Source organism: Rattus norvegicus, chromosome 16, assembly GCF_036323735.1.
Source record: "Rattus norvegicus strain BN/NHsdMcwi chromosome 16, GRCr8, whole genome shotgun sequence".
Lineage (NCBI taxonomy): Eukaryota > Metazoa > Chordata > Mammalia > Rodentia > Muridae > Rattus > Rattus norvegicus.
Genome location: NC_086034.1, coordinates 80,424,903 through 80,447,616, shown reverse-complemented (window position 1 = coordinate 80,447,616; position 22,714 = coordinate 80,424,903). Strand labels below are relative to the sequence as shown.

Below are 22,714 nucleotides of genomic sequence, written 5' to 3'. Positions count from 1 at the left end.
TTTCTCGAGTCCCTTCTTTGAGTAGTTAGTGAGGAATAAACCTTGTGCTTGAAGCTTAAGTGCATCCCATGGGCATTCAACATCAATGGTTTGTGAGGCACAAAAGGAAACCCATAGCAGATGAAGAGAGGCAGATAGAAGCCCCCAAATCCATTACAGGCCATGAGAGTATGACTGCTGGAATACGCAGGGCCACAGGCTAGTCTGAGAAGTGTCCTTCCCTTTGTTACGAGAGCTGAAGATAGTTTCTGAGAGCAAGGATGGATAGAGGGAGCCAAGAGTGGGGTTTGAAGAACCTAAATTATACATACGAGCTGTTCAAAATCCATGGGCAGTGTGACAATGGTCAGTTGTACAGTAGGATAGACCAACAAGTAGGTGAGAGGCCACTCAGCTGTTCTCAACCACTTGAAAATGTTTAGCACAAGATAGCCCAAGGACAAAATAAAAAACAAACTGCAACAAAGAAAATTACCACAAAAGACTCTTCTAGTACACTCAAGCAAGTGGTTGGTTACAAAGACTCTGGGCTTGTCTCAGAGTCTCTAGGACATTTGTGTAGGTAGTTTACATAACATGAAACACAGGTAACACGGTTGTAAAACGCAACTGCTTCATCTTCCTTCTGGTACGAAGCCACAGAGAAGTATAGGTAACAAACTTGGAAAGTAACAGTTATTCCTTAGGAATGCAATCAAAATTTTAACCCATAGAAAGCAAGTGTCTAAGGACAGATAGGCAGAGGAATTTAACACACAGGTGAACACTTGAGTTCAAGCTCCAAATCCAGCATCTCAGGAGCGGCTTCCCAGAGCTCATGTACCATGGGCAGTAATAATTCATGTAGGGAGAGCATTCATGGTGCTGGTATGTGGTTGCCATGAGGTATTGAGAGGATCACACTCTGTAATACTGATCACCCAGAGTTTCCCTCTGCTAATGCCTTGGGGCCTGAAGCTATTTGTCTATGGCTTTCACAAAAATAAACATAATAACTGTATTAGAAGCTAAAAAAATAGGAAATGTAATTGAAGATGGCAGTGGACAGGCCCCCATGGTGGTAATGAGCTATGATAGTCACTGTTAGAAACAGCCTCGTGAGAACTCAAAACAGAAACATGTAGGCCAGCAGGATGGCTCAGAGAGCAAAGCTGCTGCTACTCCTAACCCCCTGAGCTCTATCCTGGTGACTATGATTGAAGGAGATAACACCTATAACACCTGCAATTTGTTCTCTGAAAAAAAATATATACGCATATATACATATATATAGACATATATATAGACATATATATCTATATATATATGAATATATATATAGATATATATACTCTCTTTCTCCTTTCTTTCTCTTATACACACACACACACACACACACACACACACACACACAATAAGTGCTGCTTTTCGTAAACACCTAGGAATGGAACCTTGGTGTTACCTAGCAATTCGACTTCTGAGTTTGTGCCCAAATACAGGGTCTAAGAGCTACAACCATGTACTCACAATCTTTCAGTAGCATTGTTCACAGTCACTAAAATATAGAAGCTGCTCAATTCTCCACTAATGGATGCATGGATAGCATAAAATGCCATTGATGTATACATAGTACTCAGCTTCCGGAAGGAAGGGTATTACAAGACAAAACCCAACAGAGATGATCCTGGGTGCAGTGTGGTGAGTGAGGAAGCTCGCAATGAAAGGGAAGAAGCTGCTCATCTACTAACAGAAGGGCCTTGAATAGAATGTTCGGAACAGGGAAGAATTTTAATGTCCAGGGCTGGGGTGGGGGTCAGGCATTATATTTCAGTGGGACAAATTTCTGCATGAAGAAAACATGTTAGAGTGGCACAGTGGTGATGGTTGCATGGAATTATAGGTGGATTTAGTAGCATTAATCTGGAAACTTATATCCTGGGATTTTACTGTGACAAAATCGCAATGTTTCCTGATACAGGTACATGGGTTGGCTGATAAGAGTCAGACATAGAACAGTGGGATCATTCCTTTTTAATGGACAAGCGAAACTGTGACTCAGCATTCAAGCAAACGAATACAGTCTTCTGTTTTTCTCTTACATGCATGCGAGCTCTGCCCCCACACATGTATGTGTGCCTGGTGCCTGACAGTCATAAGTCATCATATAGGTGCAGGGTATTGAGCCCAAGTCCTCTGGAAGAGCCACTGAAATCTGGATGCTCTTAACTGCTGAGTTATCTCTCTAGCCCCACCGAACACCAGTTTGGGATAATTACCTTTGAAGGGCATAATAAATTCTCGAAAATCACTGGCCTGGAAATTTGTCTGCATTTTAATAAAATAAAGATTAGGACTTATAATGTGGACATAAGCATGACTGCAAATTTTGAAAGGCTCTTGTGATTGACAGGACAACAGAAGAAGACTCATGCAGAGAGGAATGCCCCTACACTATTTCCTAACAACTGTTGCTAGCAAATCATATGGTTTTTCCCCCAGAGAAAGCTCTACTGATTCTTTTAGGAGCTATAATTACCAGTCCTTGAAAATGCAGAGAGTTTAAGCCACTAACCAAGGAACTCAGTGAGTGGGACTGAGCAGCGTCCAACTGACTTCCAGTATAAAGGATCAAAAGTCTGCATTGTGTTTTTCCTGTACCTGGAGGAAGAAGCTTCTAGACAGGTAATGTTCAAGGGGGAGTCTGCTCTGTTCCTACTGAAATCATGGAGGCTCCAGCACTGCTCACTTCTTCAGTGAGTCAGGCCAGCTGCTACCCGGTGAGAAGATGATAGTAAATGCGGTCAGGCCAGAGGAGCATTCCTAGGATGTTAAGGGAGGACATGATGTTGGGTTGTCTTAGTTTATAAACCAAAGCAGGAGAGGTCTAGTCGAGAACAACAGCAACAGAGGAAAGGGAGAAAATCGTAGCTACATGTGAGTGTAGTGAAGGATAGGTGATAGGTTATAGGTAGATATCTGGAAGAATGGATGAGATGATAGATAGATAGATAGATAGATAGATAGATAGATAGATAACTAGACAGGTAGAGAGATAACTAAATAGGTATCTGATAGATAGATAACAAGATAGATGATCGATAGGGGGCAATAGTGACATGGATAAAGAGATGACAATAGATAATTGATAGATAAGATATATGCATAGATAAATAGAAGACAATAACTACATGGATAATTAGATGGCTATGGATGGTTGAATAAGTTATAAGTAATTAATAGATAGCATCAACACATAAGTAGATGGGCATAGTGATTGGTGAGTGAATGAATGGATGGGTGAGGAAGAAATATATGGATAGGAAGGAAGATGGATACCTTCAAAGATTCTCATGAAGAAATATACAACTGAATTAAAATACAATGACAAAATTGGAAAGTCATACTCATTGTTGACAGAGAAGTGACAAAATGATACCATTCAACACTCAGGTCTCATGATGGATGGACAAGTGTAGAGGATGGTTTCCATAACTTCAAAGGCATTGGACACCTGTCCCATCAGAGTCCCATAATCACTCACTAAGTGAAGAAACCGAGCACTGCAGAATCACCATTTCATCGTTTAAAGGAAAAAGTAACTATGCATGGGCCTGCAAATTCTGTAATTGTTAAAGGATAATTCAAAGAATGGGGGCTGAGGATAGCTGCCCTCCATCCCAGTCTGATGGCTACAGCTTCTCTTAAAATAGACAAAGTATATGCATCTGAACACACATGCTTAGTTTACATAGACAATGTATGTTCAACAGAGTAGTTCTTTGAAAATCCTAGATTTCAGTTTCCCTTGACCTTTGCCTCATTCAGAGAACCTGAGAGGCCAATGCAAGTGCGTGCATAGGCAGTTGGGGCATAGCCCATGGCTTGTGCAAACCCACTCTGCATTGAGCTGGAGTGAGATGTCATCCCATGGTCTCTGGAGATGTCCTGACTCTTGACTAGTTGAGTTGTGAGTCTTTTATATTTTTCTGACCTAGTTTCTGAAAAAAATTTCCAATGGAAACACTCAAGATTCTAACAGTAAAGCATCCTGCATCATCTCCCTGACAGACACCATTTTTCAGGGTCAACATGAAGTGTATAGAGACTGGAATCTGTTCATCAAGGTCCCAGCAGAGAATGCAAATTCCGAACACTGCAGAATAGTGGAAACTATGCACTTCTAACTGCACAGAAAATTGGAACTCCCCATTTAAGCTCACTTATCCAATGTGAGGCTTTTGGCCCTACATCTTTGGAATGAAGGACTAGTTAGTAAAAGTTCATCAAAGTGATGACTTTACTATTTTGTGATTAACTTCAGCAGGAGATATTGGTGAGGTGTTGTTGAAAGTATAATTAAGTTAGTAACAAGGAAGAAGGGAATGAAACATAAATCTAGAATGTTCCCTGGCCTGACCAACATCTAGGCTCTTCTCTCTTGTTTTCTTTGTTTCCATTGAAAACTCAGAACCTGGCCCAGAGCACAAAGGTCACTGACAGATTATGTGATGACAGCCTTCACTATCTCTAAAAGGGACATTTAGAATAATAATCAGAGATCTTTTGCCAACAGTGTCCATGGCAAAGCCCTTGACTGTATGTGAATGTAAGGAGGTTATCAAAAGTTCCTCTCCCTTCCTCTCATGCTACTACCCTCTTCAAATTCCTGTCATACCCTCTCATCTTTATGAGGTAAGCCTCCCATGCTTAGCCTCACCCAGTGTCCTCAAAGCAAGTCTACTTGTCTTAGGATGACCACTTCAGCCTTCCTTGATGGTCAGTCTTGATTTAAGCCATGGGAAGTGGCAGAGGCCATGGAGAGAATCCATGTTTGGCAAGAGAAAAGTCAGAGGGACAAAGACAGAGTGGTGTTTATTGCCAGTTGACATAGTTTAACAGTTAATTGAGAGTGCAACAGAATAAAATAAGATGAAGCAATTTTCTCTCTGTAATAATGTTAATATAATTGAGGTCAATGTTATCCATTCATTATATCACATCACTTTATACATGCTACTGTATGAAACCTGAGCAGGACTTTGCTCATCAACACTCCTAGGGAAGCTATAGGAAAGGCACGGGAGAGTGATACTGCTTAGTGAATTAGACACGGGAGCATTGCCTTTGCTCAAAGAAATACCTGCCAAGTGCACCCAGACAATACTAATATTATTTTTATGTGTGAAAATATGAAAAACTCAATAAATTAAATAATAACACTTTATTTGGTTTACTGTCATATTTATTATTATACACATATTTTATAATTATTAAGTAGTTTTTAAGGTTCACTTTGTGCGTGTGTGTGTGTGTGTGTGTGTGTGTGTGTGTGTGTGTGTGTGTGCATGTGCCTAATCTATGTGTGTGTGTCACATATAAGCAGACCCCAGAAGAAGATCTGAGATCCTTTGGAACTGGAGGTACAGAAGATTGTGAGCTGCCATGTGGTTGTTAAGAGGCAAATCCACATCCTCTGTGAGAGCAGCCAGTGCTCTTAACCACTCACCCATATCTCCAGCCCATAATTACAAAATCTTAACATTACTATTTTATAACAGGTCCTACTATGTAAGTGTGTTTTCTTTCTGTTACTTGATTAACCACAGTGGTGTGAAACACTATACATGTAAGTCCTTACAGTCATCTTCCTTTTACAGGGATATTTTGTATATATCCTAATGCAAGCTTAGGTGGGGTCAAGGCAACTTTAATCTCATATGCCTCATGCTGAACTTTTGCTCCTTCACCTATAGCGCAGTTCTCCCCTGTAACAAGTAAGATAATAAAATAGTTTGTTGTCTCCTTTCCCCTGCTCTTCATCATTGGGTAAGTACCACATTCCCCAATAGTCATATTCTCTGTACAAACCTGAACTAAAAATGTGATCTTAAGACCTGATGTTATTGAAGAATTTCAGGTCAACTCCACTGCCTTATAAAGCAGAGTTTTCTGATTTTCACTCATTAATTAAAAAATTACATTGGTAATGGCTTCATCCTCTCTGCCAATTATATCTTAGAACATGGGAAAATCTAACATTTCCTCTGGATAGCAAATTTCATATTTTGATCATTTCCCTGGGCAGCTACTTCAGCCCTTGTTAATGTTTAGGTTAATTAAGATCCGTATCTCTGAGATGTAAATTTCCTACTTCAATCTACCAAGAGCGTGCTTGGATTTAATGAAATTTCCCTATGTGCCCTTTCTAAATTCTTATGTCCATGTAACTTTTGACCAACACATTGTGTGTGTTGGTCTAGCGGTTAGTTTGAATTTCTGAATTAAGACCCCTTCTCTGTTTGTGTTCATGCGTGAATGTATGAGCGCTTTTTACATTAATTATTTGATTTGATTTCTTCTGTTGCTACTGGTTCTTAGAAAACTGTTTATTAAATAAAGGTCACTACTCCATGCTCATCCTAGTTAAGATACAGATATTGAGATAATTATCAAACTTACTAGGGACTAAAAAAATAAATAAGACAATCTCTAAACAAATATCTAAAAGATATCGAAAAGCAAAAGCAAAACCAATCTCTCAGGCCTTCTCTTCCTCTCAATCTCTCAGCTTTATCTGAGAGGAAAAATGTCTCTGTACTGTGGCCCGTGCAATGCAGATAGCCAAAAACTACTCCGAGCAACGCAATCAGAAATAAGTGGCTGGTTCATGCTCCACTGGAGGAAGAAGAAACCTCAGTGGAAGTGGCTGGTACCAGGGCACTCATGAAACTAGACACTATCAGAATCCCACTGATCTGCTCCTAGACCTTGGTTCCCATCTAGGGTGTAAAAAAAATGCTCAGGACTTCAAAACAGAATCAGAAGGCAGCTGAACAATACCAAGCTGTGTGCCATCAAAGCCAAACGTGTAATATTATGCCAGAAGGTGCTCAGCTAGCTCATTACATACATAGCACATGCTTGAGGAACACGGAGGGGAACATTTCAAAAGAAGAATAAATCATATATTTCCTCTTCCTCCTGGTATCCTGAATGTTAGATATTTTCCCCGAGGGGGTCAAAAGTTAACAAAGTCTATAATATTGAGTGAAAAAGCAGGGTCATGAACCAGGTGTTGGCAGTTTTTATATTTTCATGTGTGAATTTTTAATAAAAATGTGGAGTGCAAGCATTAACACAAGTCAAAATGTCTCGGGGAGCACGTCTCAGTAGTGCTACTTTCTGGTGATTATAATTGAACCTGTGAAATATTCCTGGACAATGCTAGTAGATTTCTCAAAAAGTAACTAAATTTCTACTGATATCATTCAGCCAATCACTGCATTCTTTAACTGTGTCTCCCTGCATGGACGCATACATGAATGCATGTTATTGTCTAGTTTCTGTTTCTGTAAGTTTGCTATTAAAATACATTAAACTATTGTTTTAGGGTTTCTAAACACAAAACGTCATGACCAAGAAGCAAGCTGGGGAGGAAAGGGTTTATTCAGCTTACACTTCCACATTGCTGTTCATCACCCAAGGAAGTCAGGACTGGAACTCAAGCAGGGCAGGAAGCAGGAGCTGATGCAGAGGCCATGGAGGGATGTTACTTACTAATTTGCTTTCCCTGGCTCGCTCAGCTTGCTTTCTTATAGAACCCAAGAGTACCAGCCCAGAGATGGCACCACCCACAATGGGCCCTCCCTAATTCACTAATTGAGAAAATGCCTTATAGGTGGATCTCATGGAGGCATTTCCTCATTTCCTCGAGGGAGGTTCTCTGTGATATCTTCAGCTTGTGTCAAATTGACACGCAAAACCAGCTGGTACAGCTATGAAAACAACAAATAAACAGGTGGCCTCAATCTATTTATCTTGCTAAGGTTCTGGACCACATATCTTCTTCTGAGAGAAGTGTAGTTTGATTCTTGATGGCACATGTCAATTGGATATTCCAGGTATCAAGGTATCTAGGGATAAACCTAAATCCTAGGGTCCTGTGGGCATTCCTATAACCCCATCATGGCCACAAAAGGGAAAACGTCACTTGGCCTGCTTTCAGGTTGATTCCTCCAACTGTACTATGTATGTTGGAAACCACATGGAAAAAGCCATTGTTGGCCTCATGGACCACATCCATTTCCTCAGAAGCTCTGATTGATGTCTGCTGGCTCCCATGGAGAGAATGTTTGGTACAATGTCTTGTCCTGACTCTATCACATCCAGTTGTCTGCAAACACTGGACAGTCCACTTGTCTTGGTGATTCAACTTTCAACCCTTCGAGAATCTTCCAAAGCCTACTCCCCGAGCACCAAACATTTATTCATAGGTGCCCAACAGGGTGTGTCCCTCTGTCCCCTGTGGAACTGACTCCCATTCAGACTGTAGTACAGCTCTTCCTTCTAGAGGGCCTGGAATTTGTAAACCATCAGTTTTGTAAGTAAAGGTCACACTGTCCCTTTCATGAGAGCCCATCAATTATTCAGTGGCCTACACTGTACCCAGGCTTTTGACCATCTTCACTCTTGGTCTTTTATTGCATTCAAAGTCATCACTATCAAAGTCCTGCATGCTAAATCAAAAATTCTGCGTGGCTCTTCTCTTTGTCCTGCCCATGCTGCTCCCCACCCTTTCCCATGCTGCAGAAATGGAAGACAAATGCCAGGTCCTTTTACTCACCTTTACATCTTTTAATATATGCTATATAACATGCTTACCTGTCCGTGGCAAGCACTGCTAATACAGCACAGAACTTTCTTTCATGCTAGGGTCACAGCTGATCTCTGTAGCCAGTTTCAACCTGGGGAACTCATAATCCTCTCGTGATTAAAATTCTTTCCCTAGACACTTTGTCCAGCTATCTTATGAGAAATGACTTTGCGCACATACCCTCACTATTACCTCAATCATGAGGCACATTTGTCCTACTTGTCTGTGCTAAGCAGGGGCAGGGGAAACACATTATTTAATTTATCACAAGATACAGGGAAATGATGACCCCTTGGGGAAACTCCTGTGCTAGGATTTGCACCCTGGTGAGCGATAGAACTGTACTTTGAAGCTTGGCCTGAACTTGACCACTCCCATCCCTCCAAATTTTGTCAGACATGAGGTCGTTAGTCAGAACTAGTCTCTAGTTGACGTGTTCTCAACTCACACACTAAAAGTGGATGGAAAAAGTGAAGACCTATACAAGAGGACAGATTATGTATGGCCTGGCTTCCTTCCTGGTTTCTCGCAGAAAGAATTCAGATCCCACAGTCTATTACCATGCAGAAGAGGAAGTTGCCACCTGCTCAGCTTCTTAAGGGTCTTCACTTTAGACCAGTCAGCAAGTGCTCACTGAAAGCCTAGTGACACCAATAAGTCAGTGTTGGCATCATATGACAGTTCCTCTTTCAAAGGGACCTTTTGTAGCTGGTGCTTTGGAAGGACTTTAGGCCAACACTTCCATTTACTGCTTCAAACGAAACAGGCGAGGGATTGTCTGTTCTGGAATTATAGATTATGAGGCCAAACCTCAGGCAAGAACCCGTGCAGGTCCACACCCTTAGAAGCCTCGCTCAGGAAAGCATGGGAGTAACACACTTGACTCCTAGAATAGCCGCTAGTTCAGACCTGCAAGATGAGTGAGGCTGGTTCCATCCTGATCCACAGTCAGTGCAAGGACCTCACTTTACATTTTACTTATTGGGATTTCAAAATCTGGGTTAAAAGGGGTTTTGATGCATATTGGTGCAGTTTTGAGCATGGCTCATATACTATCTATAATCTATTTTTACACACACACACACTCACACACACACACATACACACACACACATACACACACACACATAGAAAGAGAGAGTGGCCCACATGTTATCATTTTAATATTGCATTTAAATGTCCATTAATTTCTAAATAAATCTATATTTCTAGAGCTACTGAGCTATTCCCAGAAAAAGGTCATTATAGAAGTAAATTTACATATGAAATTGAAGCCAAGGATCACAATTAACCCATGTGGTTATGTCCATATGCAAAAAAAGTTATGACTTATTATATAAGCCTATTAATTAATCAATTATTTAGCTACTCCAGGGCTTCAAATTGAATTCTTTAGCTATGTAAAGGATGCTTTGTTATTAACTTTTTTAAAATTATGTTTTATTGGCTTTTTAAAAATTGGATTATTTTTTAATTTACATTCCAAATGCTATTCCCTTTCCTGGTTTCTCAGACATAAGCCCCCTCCCCCATCCACCCCCCCCTTCCTGCTTCCCTGACATTCCCCTACACTGGGGGTCCAACCTTGGCAGGACCAAGGGCTTCTCCTTCCATTGGTTACCAACAAGGCCATCCTCTGCTACATATGCAGTTGGAGCCATGGGTCAGTCCATGTATAGTCTTTGGGTAGTGGTTTAGTCCCTGGGAGCTCTGGTTGGTTGGCATTGTTGTTCTATGGGGTTGCAGCCCCTTCAGCTCCTTCAGTCCTTTCTCTAACTCCTCCAGCGGGGGTTCAGTGGTTTGCTGCTAGCATTTGTTTCTGTATTTGACATGCTCTGGTTGTGTCTCTCAGGAGACATCTATATCTGGTTCCTGTCAGCATACACTTCTTAGCTTCATCCATCTTATCTAGTCTTGGTGGTTGTCTATATATGCAGTGCTATTAACTTTTTAAAGGTAAAGATCCTGATCCTTCAGGAAGATGGCCATGCTGGAAGCAGGCAGTGTTTGGGATGCTGAGGTCACAGAGATAGCTGATCCTCAGATGTTCACAGTGAGGTCTCCTTGGATAGTATCGTCCGTAGGAATGCATGTTCATACAGTTAAAGAGCCGCATAAATAGAACCTCAGAAAACACAGCTCTCACACACCCATGTCTTTGGCTACCTCCACAGCCTTTAAGATAATTCTAACTCTATAAAAGTTCATTGAGATATATAGAGTTTGGGTCTGGTAATTTCAGTGGGCAGTGTATATTTGTGTGCAATGTGATTTTTAAATGAATTAGAACGGATAGAGTTCTTAAACTTATGAGTTATTAAAGATATACAGTCATTAACTACTCTAGAATATTAGCAAATTCCCAAGATCAAACTCTCACCTATCGATAAGAGAAATCACTTCCATCAAAGATGTGTCTATCTCTGAACAAATTAAGACCTGGCAACAGATAACAATGGTGTATGTCTTAGAGTCTTGATTTTGAGAACAAAAGCTTAATTTTGCCATTTATGGGCAAGACGGTTTCTCTACTTTGTTGCCCTTGGAAACGCTTGCAAAGTGCAAGTTGAAAACAAAGGGAGACAAGCCCATAGCAAAGCCCAGGCTCATACAAGGCTCTGAGCATCAGCTTTCAGATAAACAGCTGTGCGGCCACTCTACTGTTTAACAGGGGCAGCGTGAAAGTGTGCTCTGTGATGCTCCCGTTTAACTGCATCTCCGAGATAGTGCAGGAAATCTCGGCTCCCGCACAGGCTGCTCCTCGAGATGAAGATCAGTGTGTTGATAACAGAACGGCTGCTTGGCAGAGTTTCTTGCTCTGAGGCAGGAAATGAAGGCTGCAGGACAGGAGATATGCCTGGCTTTATCAGGGAGGATAAAAAAACCAAGACAGTTTTGCTGAGAGAAATCATTTAAAAGGTCAAGTTAAGAGAGAAAAATAACCCTCACTTCTCAGAAACCCATGGATGACACCTGGTCTGGTGTTCCGTCCTTCCCAGACTGTCAAAATGGAAACTGTGTGAGCCCACTTTTTAAGGATAGGCCATTATGGATGAGGAAGCCTGGGTCCTAGCCCTGTCATTTGGGAAGCCACAAGTTCCAAGTAATCCTAGAGCAAAGTGCTGCAGGAATCCCCATCCAGCTCCAATGACAGTAGCTACTGTCACATTATATTGGAAGGTATAGTCTCTCTCAGTGCTTACGTTTTTCAATATTCTGACAGTCAACTATCAAAACTCCCATTTTACAGAACAGGAAAAATATTAGGTCACCAAGTATTCCCTCGACACCAAGGAAACAGGACTTCTCCATGTCTCACCTGACTCCTCATTCGAGTAACACTCCTGCCAACGTACAGGATTCACTAAGACCAGAAGCAAAGCAAAGCTGAGGAAAACAGCCAAGACCAAAAAGATTCTGGTACCACATACACCATCTTAAGGGCACTTATGTGATTCCAAATACTTGTGAAGATACGAACGTGTTTCTTTGTTTAAATTTTGCAAGTGGACAAGTGACCCCAGTGCCACAGTCATAAAACACTGAAAGCAAATAGGAAGCATTATTTTTTCTTGTCCATGTAGCCTCCTGTGGAAGAATCCTTTAGCACTCCTAGTAGGTCAAGCTATTGGGCACTACCTTCCCGTTTATCTTACATTAACAGAGACATTCTGAAAGCGAGAACGGAAACCAGGATAAGGTTCTGATAACATTGATATGTTATCATACAAACATGATTCGTGTCCAATACGGTGTCACCCGGCTCATGTAAGAGGTAAACGGGACTGCTGATTCTACGATCCATTCATAACTTATCACTGGCTTTCAGAGGCTGAGTGTACTGGGAACAGAAACCCCATTAAGACCGAACTTTGAGAAATTTGCCACCTCAAACCCTTGAGTCTACATTAAGATCTTTTACATGAAAATTTAGTTTCTATGCATCTGATATAAAGTTAAAAAATGAAGCAATGAATAGCCTAGTAAGAGCACCAGTGGAAGGGGAAGCCCTGGGTCCTGCCAAGACTGAACCCCCAGTGAACGTGATTGTTGGGGGAGGGTGGCGGTAATGGGGGGAGGATGGGGAGGGGAACACCCATAAAGAAGGGGAGGGGGAGGGGTTATGGGGATGTTGGCCCGGAAACCGGGAAAGGGAATAACAGTCGAAATGTAAATAAGAAATACTCAAGTTAATAAAGATGAAAAATAAATGAAATACTGAAATCAACATTAATAAGCCCTAGATTAAAATGTCCAAAGAAAGTAAAAAAAAAAAAAAACCAACAAAACAAAGCAAACAAACAAACGAACAAAAAAAAAGCCAAAGATGGTGGCTCAAAGGAAAAGTTTTTAGTGTAAACCAAAGAAGTTAGAATTTTTGATAGGGTATATTTGAAGTAATGATCAGATAAAGTTACTTTGACTCTTAATGGGGTGATGCCTTTTTAAAGATTCAAGATGTAGAGCACATTATAATCAGACTAACTGTAGCCACAGCCTAGGGACTGCCTGTTCATTTTCTGAATCCAGACAGTGCAGACTCACAGAGCCTTCTGCAAATGTTAGCATTGTTTGCATTATCAACGGGGAAGCTGAACTGTACCATTTTAAGCCTACTGTGATGGTAACTCTCCGCTGTCCATTTGACTGCATTTACAATCCCAGCGAGACAGACACTGAGTGTATGGCAAGAGCATTAAAAGAGAGGACTGACTTGGGAGGAAGACTCATCCTGAATTTGAGTGACTTGTTCCTCTCACGACTTGAAGGTCCATAATGAACAAAAGGGGGAAGGGCCAAGACAACTGAGAACCAGCATGTCTTTCTCTCAGCATCTTTGTTCAAGGCTTTGAGCAAGCAGCCTTGACCTCTGACCATCACGGCTGGGATACTGTTGTGATGATACGATGATACGTCCCCAGGAGCCTTGAACCAAAATAAGTCTTCCTCTCCTAAGCTGCTTTTTGTTTGGTATTTACCACATCAAACAGCAAAGGAACAACTACACGAGTATTCTTTTTTCTTATCAGCTCTAATGCACAATCTCTCTCATTTCTAAAGAACAATTAAAATCAGAACAGAGAATAGCAAGTTGGGGCTGAGTGGACGCCATCTCTTACCCTGGCAAAGCGGTGCCATCGAGTCCCACTGGTACACGCCCACTGGGTTCCGCCTGCAGGTGGCGTTGCTGTGGCCAATCATTCGATATCCAGGCTTGCAGAAATACTGCACCTTGCTCCCCAGGGCGCCTGCGGTTTTATTTAAAACGCCACCATTCTTGAGTGTAGAGGTGAGGCTGCAGTAAGGAGCTGGGTCGTGGAAACAAACACAAGGAGGTTACAAACCAACCTGGGGCACAGGCATGACAAACAAAAGGGATTTAGAAGCTGGGAAATGAACAGCAAGTATACAGGGATTTCTTCTATTTAGAAGCTTCTATGAGCCGCACAGGGTTTCTTTGTGGACCTCAAGAAACACGAGCAGGGTGTTGACTAGAGCGTGGCCAGGAAGTGGCAGATCTTCGTAGTGGGCACCCACAAGGTACCCTCAGGCTGCCAATCATAAAGACATGGGCAAGATGCGATGTGGCCTTGCTCAGGGTACCACCATTGTAACCTAAACATTCTCTACATTTTAAGAAGGGAATGATTCAAAAAAGAAAACAGGCATTGGACATTTTTCACAATCAAGAACATGAAGTTTTGTTTAGTGGTCTGACAGACCGTGCTTTGATACAGACATAAAACTTCTCACATAATACATGAGATTTGGATAAACTCTTGGTTCAAACATAAAAAAAAAATCTGTAATAGCAATAAGTATCCCCTTTTGCTAGGAGACATTTTTAAACTTAGAGATGGCTATCAGTTCTTATTTGATTATTTGTTAAATTTCATTTTTTATGTGTATGTGTGTTTTGCCTGCATGTATGTCCGTGCATTACATGTTTGTTTGGTACACTTGGGGGCCAGAAAAGGGGAGTCAGATCTTCTGGAACTAGAGTTGCAAATGGCAAGAAGTCACCATGTGGGCACTGGAAAACAAACCTATGTCCTCTGTAAGAAAGATCATCAAGTGTCCTTAGTTCGCCAGCTTTTACTTGACCAGAAACCAGGAACGGGCATTCTATGCAGTTGTGGGCCTGGGAAATACTCGGAACCAAACTTAGGTCTCCTGCGAGAGCTGAAAGTGCTCTTAATCACTGATCAGTCTCTCTAGCTCTCTTTTAAAATGGAATTAGTTTTAAAGCCATAATCTTCCACATAATGAAGGCAATATTTGGATGGCTGAAAGGTCCTTTGTCCTATTTATATATTTAGTGAAACACAATTATTTTGTCTTTGAACATCTGCTCTACTCTATTATAAACCCTAGTCAATAAATGAAAATAAAAATATAACGAAAGTTTGGAGCTGGAAAGCCCCAAGTTGCTTTCCTGAATGACCTGCTCCCCTATCTCATGTCACAAAGCCCGGGCTCATGTTGGGATGGTCCACGGCATGTGTGCCAGGGAAAGGCAATGTGCAGATGTGTAGAATGTGGTCGTATGGACCACATATTATGGGCTGGAACCTACTAGCCTACCTCTGGATGAACTCTTAACAGACAAAAGAGTCTGAATTTTAAGGGGGAAAAACCCTCTGTGTAGGTATATTACACAGATCGTATGCATGCATATACACTCATGAACATATAACGTGTGCAGGCACACCTCCATGAGAAAACAAAATTTTATGGCTGCCCATCTGATGTGTTTAGGTAAAGGTGTCTGCTGCCCCATGCATAGAATAATAAGCCTTGGGAGGTAGAAACTAGCATTTGGAGATTTTGACTCATCTCATGTGAGTGAACCTCTGCGCATTGTGACTTCCTCTACACTAACCACTTGTGCACATTGCAATAAACGCAAACTGGCTGAGAAGCCTGAGCATCCACTCTTCAGAACAAGGCTGTGGGTCCAATCCCTGCTCATGTACCGTGGCACAGACCTGAGCATCATTTCTTCCCATCTCCAGGGGAAGAATGTCTGAAAGCCCTGCCCACTGTTGTCTCAACACCACAATTTCCAAAGCCTGGCTGCTGGTGAGGTTTTCTAATCTCTTAAAACCAGAGAAGGCTAGAACCTTCCAGTCCCTAACATCTGCCTTGCCCCCAGAGGCTGATCTCCATCCTGGAAACATAGATCACCAATGGGAGTAAAGAGAGCCCTCCAGAAGACCCTGCATCAAAAGTGCTGGATGCTATCATTCGGAGGAAGACAGATCTCCATGACAACCCCATTTACCTCTCACTGGCAGGAGCTCAGAGGGTTGTACTTCATAACTGAACCGTTCCTAGGAACTAAGTCTCCTTATGCTCTCATGGGGTAACAGACACACGGGTGTAGGTTAGATTACATTGAAGACTGTACATAGGGCTTGACATTGCATTGATATACTGGGAGATTTAATTAATTTAATACAAATATCAATTTACAGACAATGATTAAATGTAGAGAAAGGATAAAATAACTCAGATTTTGATATAAAACCACACATGTATGTATGCCAAACGTAGACTTACAATGTAAGTGTTTATACAAAATATAGACTAGAATATAAAGTATAGGCATATATAAAGACAAATATATAGAATGCAACAGATGGAGTGACTTGCTAAGGACCACAGTTTATACCACGCATGGCAATATAATCAACTCTCATTTGTTCCCAATGTTAATGACGATTTTGGCTATATTACTGCAATTTGGGGCAACTGTCTTTATTGTCCTGGTACAAATTTTAATATTTATTCTTTAATTAATAAATTATACCATATTAATTAAGTTTTCTCCTAACTTTAGGGCTCTCACTCCAAGTAATTCCCTACTATGTTCTTCTTCCTGCTGGCCTTTAATTGTTAGAAGTCAGAACTTCTCCATAACCTAGACGTGGTGCTAAGATGAATGTGGTACTAAAAACCATTCATTTCAGTTGGTGTCCAGAGCCTCCTACTCACCTGCATAGCGAATCTTGAATCCTTTCTTGCTGGTTGCATGATCTGTGGACCAGCGGAGGTACAGATGGTTACTTCTGCTGGTAAAATTGGACTGTTCAGTGTGGTTCCCACTTAAGACCACTAACAAAGGACTTTGCCCAGAAGAACCTAGAGAAAACAGAGAAACAAAACTGTCAGATGTGAGCACCTACAAAATGCAGATCATTCATAGCTATTGACTAAACTGGTATACACATGTACAATATACAGCTATTTATTTTCAAAGGAAAGAAAAATACTCAAATGAAAATAATAACAAATACATACTGTGATAAGCAAACAATATAGGGGAAGGAGAAGGGGACACAATACATAAGTTACTGGTCACATATTATGGAAATGAATGAAATAAATCAGTGAAACAATGACCTTTAAAAACGAGAACATCCTTTTATTATTATAACAGCATATGCTGCCGCTATGGAAAACCAGGAATTTTCTTGCAATGTCAGTGGTGTATAAGTAAAGCCAATCACTCTGGGGAGCAACTTGATGGCACATATTAAATTTGAAGTTTTAATTCTATCAACTGTAGCACATAGGTACAAAAGTTACTTACATAGCAAATATCTTCCAACATTATTGTTCATGATAAACTTTGGACCAAACCTTTAAGTGCTGGAAATTTCATGAGGAGAAATTAAATTTATAGACTACCTAAATTTAGTAAAGTACACACATATAAATGTATATAGATTAGTCCAAAAGTAACATAAGTGCCCATTGTAGATTAGTGTCATAGTAATTCACCATCAGTCAAATGTGTGCAAGTAATTAGAATGTGGATACATGGAGAACAACCATATGATGGCCACATGAAGAGGACACACTACATGCCAACATGAGCTTCAGAGACCCAGCTTCCCTACTGGTCATAGACTACTATTCTTCAAATCTGAGAAAATATTCTCTGTTGTGTACACATTATCAGGAACTTGTTTATAGCAATCTCAAGAATACACAAGGAAAAACAACCAAGTAAAAAAGTAGAAGTTTGTGTGGAGGTCTCTAGAAATGAATCTTCTTGTTATGAAAGATGGTCCCCAAAGACTGTCTGCTAAGTGTCCATGCCCTACCAAAGAGTGACCCTACTTCATGTGGAAGTTGGCACAATATGTGTGAGGTCTTCTCATGCTGTTAAACAAGATCATGTGCCCTCTGAATGGATATGCCACTTGGAAATTAATTATCCCGAGCTTGCCATACTTGAAATGTCACTTTTAGTGACAGGCACAAGAGTCCATTTTCAAGAGTTGCTAATGCCCCACCAAATCCCTTACTATTCTCCATCTGATCTCTGTCTAGATCATAGTGTTTAGGCACATTCTGGAAAACCTGCCTCTACCTAGCATCTATAAACAATATTCTAGAAAGGAAAGATGCAGATTAGCCTGAATAGCCAGTGACGTGGTCTCAGGAGCCAATCATGACTGGAAATCAGACACTGTTCTTTACTGAGTTCTTACAATTAAAAAAGTGAGGAGAATCCACATCTGAGCTATGGAGAGTATATGCTCTGAGAAAATGGTACACACAGCTGGTATGCTCAGCTTACGTTTTCTTAGCTCATGTGATAGAGATTAGCACCCATGCTGCCAAAAATGGGCACAGTGTGAAAGGGCAGAGAAAACGCCATCACTTGCAGAAGTTCTCAATACAAAACTGTGACCTTTCTCTTTATAAAAAAAAGGTTATATTTGAAAGGAGAGGGATGCAGACCATGAGCCATTGCTAACCTGACCGAAATTTCTGATGTCTTATCCTGGTCTACTTTCTAGCTTTTGATCTTGATCATGGTCTGGTCATGATTTAGACAGCACTGGGGCTGTAAGCAATTGGGGAAATATCTGTTTGTAAGGCTTCTGCTTCTGAAATCCAGATGTGTGAAAGCATTGGCTTCTATATTTTAATTCAAACAATGCAGAAAAGTTACCTAAGCTCACAACAATAACTCACATAGTAATACTTATGATACAAATAGGATTCCACGCCTGTACTCATAAAAAAAGACAACAGCATGTGTGGCACTGCTTCTCTCTCTCTCTCTCTCTCTCTCTCTCTCTCTCTCTCTCTGTGTGTGTGTGTGTGTGTGTGTGTCTTGTTTGTTTACTTGTTTCTATATATAACACTAGAGTTTCATGTCCAATATAACAATCTGCAGAACTTGACTCCTAGAGGTCAGTCTGCACAAGTGATTTACTTCTCATGGCTCATCAAACTAGTAAAACTCACAGAAACAAGATCAATTAAAGCAATTCTTATCACTGAATACATTGTAGTTTATCTGAAAAAAATCCATAAAAACATGAGAAAGCTCTGATCTTGGCCACACATAACTGAGTATGGCTCTACTCTGCTCGGACATGATGAATCTCCTATACAAAGGAAACAGTGAGTTAGATCCATCTCAGCTGATGACCCAGCCGCCCACACTGCTGCATTAAGACGCTCATTAGAGCTATATAAAACCAGAGCACTGGGATTGAAAGTAGCATCATTGGACATCAAATTCATCTGATTTCACTATAGAAAACTGCTCTGTAAAGACATGGGCAACATTTACCACCTCGATATCCTTACAAGCCATTCATTTCATGCATTTCGAGTAAAATAGACATTTAGAGCATGAAAAGTCTTCTAGAATACTTAATTGTCCTGTGGTACCCTGACAATCTGTATAATACACACACACACACACACACACACACACACACACAGACACAGAGAGCGAAAGAGAGAGAGAGAGAGAGAGAGAGAGAGACTCAAGTGTGCACTTAACATAAGAAAATCCGATCCATAAACAATGCAATAGTGTTGTTTGAAGACCACCTGATGTATGCTGTTGTTGTAGGAAGGTGAGGAAGATGTCTGCTGCTGTAGGAACAAGTTTGACTCATCTTGGCACTGAGACATTAAGATGGTGTTTCCATTACTGTTCCTCGGAATGCTGAGACCCATACACAGGAGAGGCTTACCATCAAATACTTCCAGTGCATCAAATTGCTTTTCACTTTGAAAGGTGTCCACAAAGAGCGTAATGTTAAAGTTTGGCTCCACTTTAATACTCCAAGCACATGTCTGGGAGTTAAAATAGTTGCCTGGGTACCCAGGACTGAGAATCACCCCAGAAGACTCTGTTCGCACTTCATTGGCTGGGCATTGTGCTAAAGAGGAAAGAGATGGATAGAGGTCTGTGTTAGCACAATGAATCCGACCTTGATGGGATGCAAGACAGTCTATTGAGCTCTAACTACGTTTAATGCAGGACACAAGCACCTCCCAGTGCCATAGAGCCATAGTGAACACTATGTGCTTCTCCTGGGTTTACACGACACTAGCCACTCAATCTTTGGAACAATCTTAGGAGGCTTCATGAATTTCGTCACAGCATCCCAAGCCCCTCCAATGCAAAAGGAAAGAGAGCCCATCTTCAATAAAACAAAATGTAGCTCTTCGTATAGGAAAAAATAGTTTTATTCCGACCCTTGCTATAAGCAGATAAACAAAATCTAAATATTTGACGTGACCATGTGACTAAGTATTGAAGGAATTAAAGGAACATTGTCCAACACTCCCACACACACTTGCACTGTTTGCTACAGTTTTCTGTGAGATTCATGATCTCTTAAGTAACAATCCTTTTATGAAAACACCAAGATACTTCAAGTTGTGATTCTTTTTTTTCCCTCCGCTTTCTTCTATTTTGATTCGGCTATTTCCAGGCTAATTAAAAAAATGGAAAATCACCAAAAGGGCTTCTTTTGAATGCTATCTCTCATTGCTAAATTAAATTACACTACAGGAATGCTTTGCTTCCAGAGTTACTCAGGGACACACATCAGCCACAGCATACAAAAAGAAAGTGATACTCCAGATTAGTCGCAGTTTAAGCACATCTAAGCAACTTCCCCCAAAGCTCTGGTCAAAGATGTGCATCTCATTTGGTGAGTTTTCCCGCTTTAATGAGCTGATTGTATTATTTACAAATACATTTCAAAATGAAGATGCTGCCCAAACAGGTGGGAAAACCTTGGAAGCCATGTCATTCCTAAATATTGTCTTGACAGTTGCCTATTCATTTGGATAGTCCAGCTAAACTACACTTTAAACCTCTGTAGACTTTCAAAGACATAGGCAAGTAAATCAATCACAGAACCCTTTCAAATAGGTCTTAGAACAAGGTCTAAAATTTTCACAGTATAAACTAATTACAGTAATATCACTAAAAATAAATCTAAACTGAAGTCCTAGACAAAAGTCAGTCAAAAGTCCTGTTTTCTGGCAGTGGTGGTGGGGACACAGTTAGCTACTAATGTGGCTGGCACTTTCCACGTATAGTGTTTTCAATTAGGAATGAGACTGTAGCTTCAGGAATTGAACTCCTGGTCCACAGTGATAATGATGCTATTTGCAGAGGCTTAGCAGGTACAACTTATTGGAGGAGGTATGTCATTGGGGGCAGGCTTTGAGGGTACATAGCCACACCCCACTTCCCATTTCTTTTGTTGCCTTGTGTTTGCTGTGAAAGATGTGATCTCTCCATTTCTTGTTCCCGCTGTCCTGCCTCCCCTCCATGATAGATATTTATCCCCCTGGAGCCATAAGACAAAATAAAGTTTATTCCATCAGTTTTTATTTTATTTTATTTATTTATTTATTTATGTATTTATGTATGTATGTATGTATGTATGTATGTATGTATGTATTTATTTATTTAATGTATATGAGCACACGGTAGCTGTCTTCAGACACACCGGAACAGGGTATCAGATCCCATCACAGATGGTTGTGAACCACCATGTGGTATCTGGGGATTGAACTCAGGACCTCTGGAAGAGCAGTCAGTGCTCTTAACCCCTGAGCCATTTCTCCAGCTCATATCATTTAATTTTTATTGTTTTTTTTCCCTGTTCTTCACAATGACAGAAAAGAGGCAAATAGAATGTGGAGAAACTTTTGCATTGACATGTCACCCGAGAAAATTGAAAGAATCAGCTTGATCAGTGAGCTCTCTGCTTTATTCTCCTAAGCAACTTAGAGAAAACCCTGTTCAGGGTAATGTGGAACCCAGAATGCTTGGGTGAGCTGTGTCTTCTTGTTAAACCTCTGAACACATACTCTGTGACTTTGAGATAAGCATAACCAGTTATCTGCCTTCCATCTTTCTTCTTAAACGGTGACCTCAAGTGAGCACGCTGCATAATGCACCACTGTACTAAGTTGCAGAGGAAGGTACCCTGGTCTTGCATGCTTTCCTACAGGAATATAAATAGGTTCTTGCAAAAAGACTGCCCATGATTCCTCCCCCGCTACTCCAGAAAGAGCTTTGCTTTGGAAACATTCTCACTGTCCTCCTCCCTTCCCGTAGGCAACAAACGCTCCACATTTTAGCTTCTGTTGTACATTTCATCTGGGTGTTCACTAAAATGGAAACCTATTCATTCAGGGACAACATCACGTTTCCAGATTTACTTTGCCAACTGCTGGTTGGACATGCTGGCACTTTAAGGAAGAACACATCACATAGGTTGGGTCTTCTGTCTGTGCACACCTGCTTGGGCTTGAGAATAGAGTTCCAGGAATTCCACAGACCTGCTTCCATACTGCAAAGGGAGCCAACACTTATACCATCTCTGCTATAAATAGAAGGTTGTAACAGTTACCCCCTCAGAGTGAAGCGAGATGTGGCAGATGTAAATGTCTTTCTTAAATAGAAGGAGCCATATGGGCAGAGGTATTATAGAAACTGAAAATGTCGTGGCTGTGTACTCTCCTGTTCTCCATAGGCAGGTGCTACCAAGAAGACTCTTCTCTGGTTCACTGGGGAAACATTCAGTCAGCCTCCACCTTGTAAAGCTTATCACTGCAGCTAGAGTTTTAAATGACATCGAACTTCAGACCATCTGGAACTGGGAAACTTTGCAATGAGTTGCAGAATGCCACCTGGAAAGCCATCGTCACCTCCAGGGCTGGAGCACAGAGCAGCTATCCAAATCAGAAGCAGCCCCGGATAGAGGCATTCCTTCTGTTCTTAAAATGGTCTCT

At 41.0% G+C, this 22,714-nt stretch overlaps 1 protein-coding gene across 2 annotated transcripts in view; it reads right to left on the bottom strand.

Annotated features, from left to right (window-relative positions):
- Csmd1 (CUB and Sushi multiple domains 1) overlaps positions 1-22,714 on the bottom strand; it is a 1,600,162-nt gene that overhangs the window by 73,094 nt on the left and 1,504,354 nt on the right. For both annotated transcript variants that reach the window (XM_039094737.2, NM_001037327.2), the window contains exons 47-49: positions 19,645-19,833; positions 16,631-16,777; positions 13,753-13,941 (exon numbers count right to left, since the gene is read on the bottom strand). In XM_039094737.2, coding sequence (XP_038950665.1) covers positions 13,753-13,941; positions 16,631-16,777; positions 19,645-19,833 — 525 coding nt within the window. The remainder of the gene's footprint in view (positions 1-13,752; positions 13,942-16,630; positions 16,778-19,644; positions 19,834-22,714) is intronic.